This window comes from Salpingoeca rosetta (assembly GCF_000188695.1).
Source record: "Salpingoeca rosetta unplaced genomic scaffold supercont1.20, whole genome shotgun sequence".
Lineage (NCBI taxonomy): Eukaryota > Choanoflagellata > Craspedida > Salpingoecidae > Salpingoeca > Salpingoeca rosetta.
Window position 1 is genome coordinate 86,022 of NW_004754914.1, and position 2,500 is coordinate 88,521.

At 55.2% G+C, this 2,500-nt stretch overlaps 2 protein-coding genes across 2 annotated transcripts in view; both read right to left on the minus strand.

Moving 5' to 3' along the window:
- PTSG_07519 (uncharacterized protein) overlaps positions 1–838 on the minus strand; it is a gene marked incomplete at both ends in the record, with an annotated part of 7,097 nt that extends 6,259 nt beyond the window's left edge. The window contains one exon of the mRNA XM_004991258.1: positions 55–838. Within this exon, the coding sequence (XP_004991315.1) occupies positions 55–838 (784 nt within the window). The remainder of the gene's footprint in view (positions 1–54) is intronic.
- Positions 839–1,961: 1,123 nt separating this feature from the next.
- PTSG_07520 (uncharacterized protein) overlaps positions 1,962–2,500 on the minus strand; it is a gene marked incomplete at both ends in the record, with an annotated part of 2,844 nt that continues 2,305 nt past the window's right edge. The window contains one exon of the mRNA XM_004991259.1: positions 1,962–2,500. This exon is cut by the window's right edge and continues 2,305 nt beyond it. Coding sequence (XP_004991316.1) covers positions 1,962–2,500 — 539 coding nt within the window.

Consider the following 2,500-nt stretch of genomic DNA (forward strand, 5'->3'; position numbering starts at 1 on the left):
AGGAGCCAGAGCCTGGCCCGCCGATGGCGAGCACGGGCGTGCGCTTCTTGGGACGATGCAGGCGGCGCTCCTCCTGGATGAGGTCCGCCGTCATCTTGGACAGCGATGGCGGCGGGTCCTCGCGCTCCATGAACCGCATCGCCACATCAAACTCTGCGGGGAGTTCGTTGCGGACGAGGGTGCGCAGGTCGTCCTCCGGGATGGACACGCCGGCAGCGAGGAGCTGCGAGTTGATGTCCGTGATGCGGGACATGAACGTGTCAACGGTGTCCGTGGGCAACCAGGTGGTCGAGGAGAGCTGCTGCCTGAGACGACTGACGTGGTCCTTGCCGCTGCGGATGTAGCGCTCGCGGAGGCGGCGCAGCGCAAGCACACCTGAGCGGCCACGATTGTCGGTGATGGCCAGCCGCAGCGGGTGTCCCGTCAGGACGCCAAGGAGGAACGCGAAGATGGCTGCGTCAACCTGTGGATCACGGGGATCCAGCAGGCCAGAGGCTCGGGACGCCACCTGCGCTCCTCCGCTCGGAGTGGCGGAAGAAGGGAGAGAGGAAGAGGAGGAAGATGGGTGAGCGCCGTGGTCGTCGCCATCGCCCTCGTCGTCGTCATCGTCGTCGTGGTCCCCCGCGTCGTGGCGGACGCCAGTGCGGCGAGGGCCGCGTTGAGCGCGGGAGCGAGTGCGGGGACCCGAAGCACCGTGGGTGCTTGGGCTCGGCGATGAGGCAGCTGCTGGGGCCTGCCCGTCTCCTTGGTGGTCAGCACCACCCTCGGCGATGATGCCAGCGTCGATGCCAGCGGCGATGAGCTTGGGCCTCGACGGTGATGAAGAAGAGGTTGGCATCCTGCTCAGCGCCAGCGAAGACCTTGATGCCGTCTGCGCTAATTGAGCTGGGTCTCATAATCTGTTGTAAGTTCATGGTGGTGGTGCTGTTGTTGGAGACTTGTGTGTGTGTGTGTGTGTGTGTGTGCTGTGTGTGCTGTGTGTGCTGTGTGTTGTGTGGGAGATTGTCTTGGCAAGAGAGAGTTGTGTGTGTTTACTTGAGTTGTGAAGCAAACAAGGATGTAGGATGAATGAACCTCCAACAGAAAGAAACAGAGCAGAAGACAAGAATTGTCGACAACGCAAAGTGGTGACGTGGCAGTGTTTGTTGAGAGTTGTGTGGTTATGTGGTGTGTTATGCAAGAGCATGTAACATCGAGCAACCACACAAGGAAAACACTGCACGTGCAACAGGTTGGAGGGAAATCACGTGAACATTCCAGAACACAAGAGAGGTGAATGTAAATTTGTGGTGTCGTAAAGAAGGGAGGTCAATGATGACTCAGCAGACAGGACTTGCCTGTCAACATATGTGCATGCCCGTCATCCTTGACGGATGCCATGTGTGCGTGCCATGCAGTGTTGTGAAGTGTTGTCTGTTGTGTATGCTTGCCTGCAAGCATTCATGCCATGCTTAGCATTGCTCTGCGCGCATGTATGCATGCTGTTCATTGTTTAGTTTGTTTGTGCTCGTGCACACTCTGCCCATGTCGCCTTGGCAGCGTTGTTGACTGTGTGTGCACTTGTCTTGTGTTTGTTTGAGCGTGCTGCCCGAGTTGATTTGGCAGCAGCTTGTTGTGCTTGTTCATTCTCCTTGTGTTCTTGTTTGTTGCGCTTGCCTACAGTAAACACACACACCACCTGTCGTGTTTCTACAGTTTTGTTGTGGTTGTTCATTGCCCTCATGTTCTTGCTTGTTGCGGTTGCTCTGCATTTTATCCATTGTATCGCTCCCCGCCCCCTCACAGTGACGATTGTGTAGTCTACCCGTCAGTTTCGAATTCATTTCTTGATTACGTAGAGCCAGATACGGATGAAGAAAGACAGCGGGCTAAAATTGAGATCAAGCACAAACTGTTCACACACACACACACACACAAACACACACACACACACACACAAACACAAACAATCAAGCAGTTTGCTAGCAGCTCTTGGGGCAGTCAATGAGAGCTGTGGTCGCTGGGACGTCAATGCACTGAGCAATGACAGTGTCATTGCAGGCGATTTGCAGCAGATCAGGGTTATTTTGGAAACTGATGCTGTTGCCGACAAACTGCAGGGCATCGAACGAAACGTGCTGCAGCATGTTTTCGCGGCAGGAGAGGAATGTTCCGACTCGCTGAAGGTTTGAGAATGCGAGCGTGGTCAGTTCGTTCTCACCCATGTCAAGGTATCCACCGACTTCTGTGAGGGCGCCAAAGTCTAGGGTTGTGAGTTTGTTTTGTCGCAGCCAGAGAAAATCGCCAATGTAACTGATGTTGCGGAAGTGAAAGGAAGCGAGCGAATTGCTGTAGAGATCCAGGTGCCCGCCTATCCAGGTGAGCACTGCAAAGTCGATATGCTGGAGGCCATTGCTCTGAAAAGTCAGGCTGTAGTTGTGTCGCTGCAAGTTGGGGAAGGAGAGGGAAGTGAGCTGGCCCTGGCCGTTTCTGCCGATTGTTATGTCGCCAGCCACGGTTT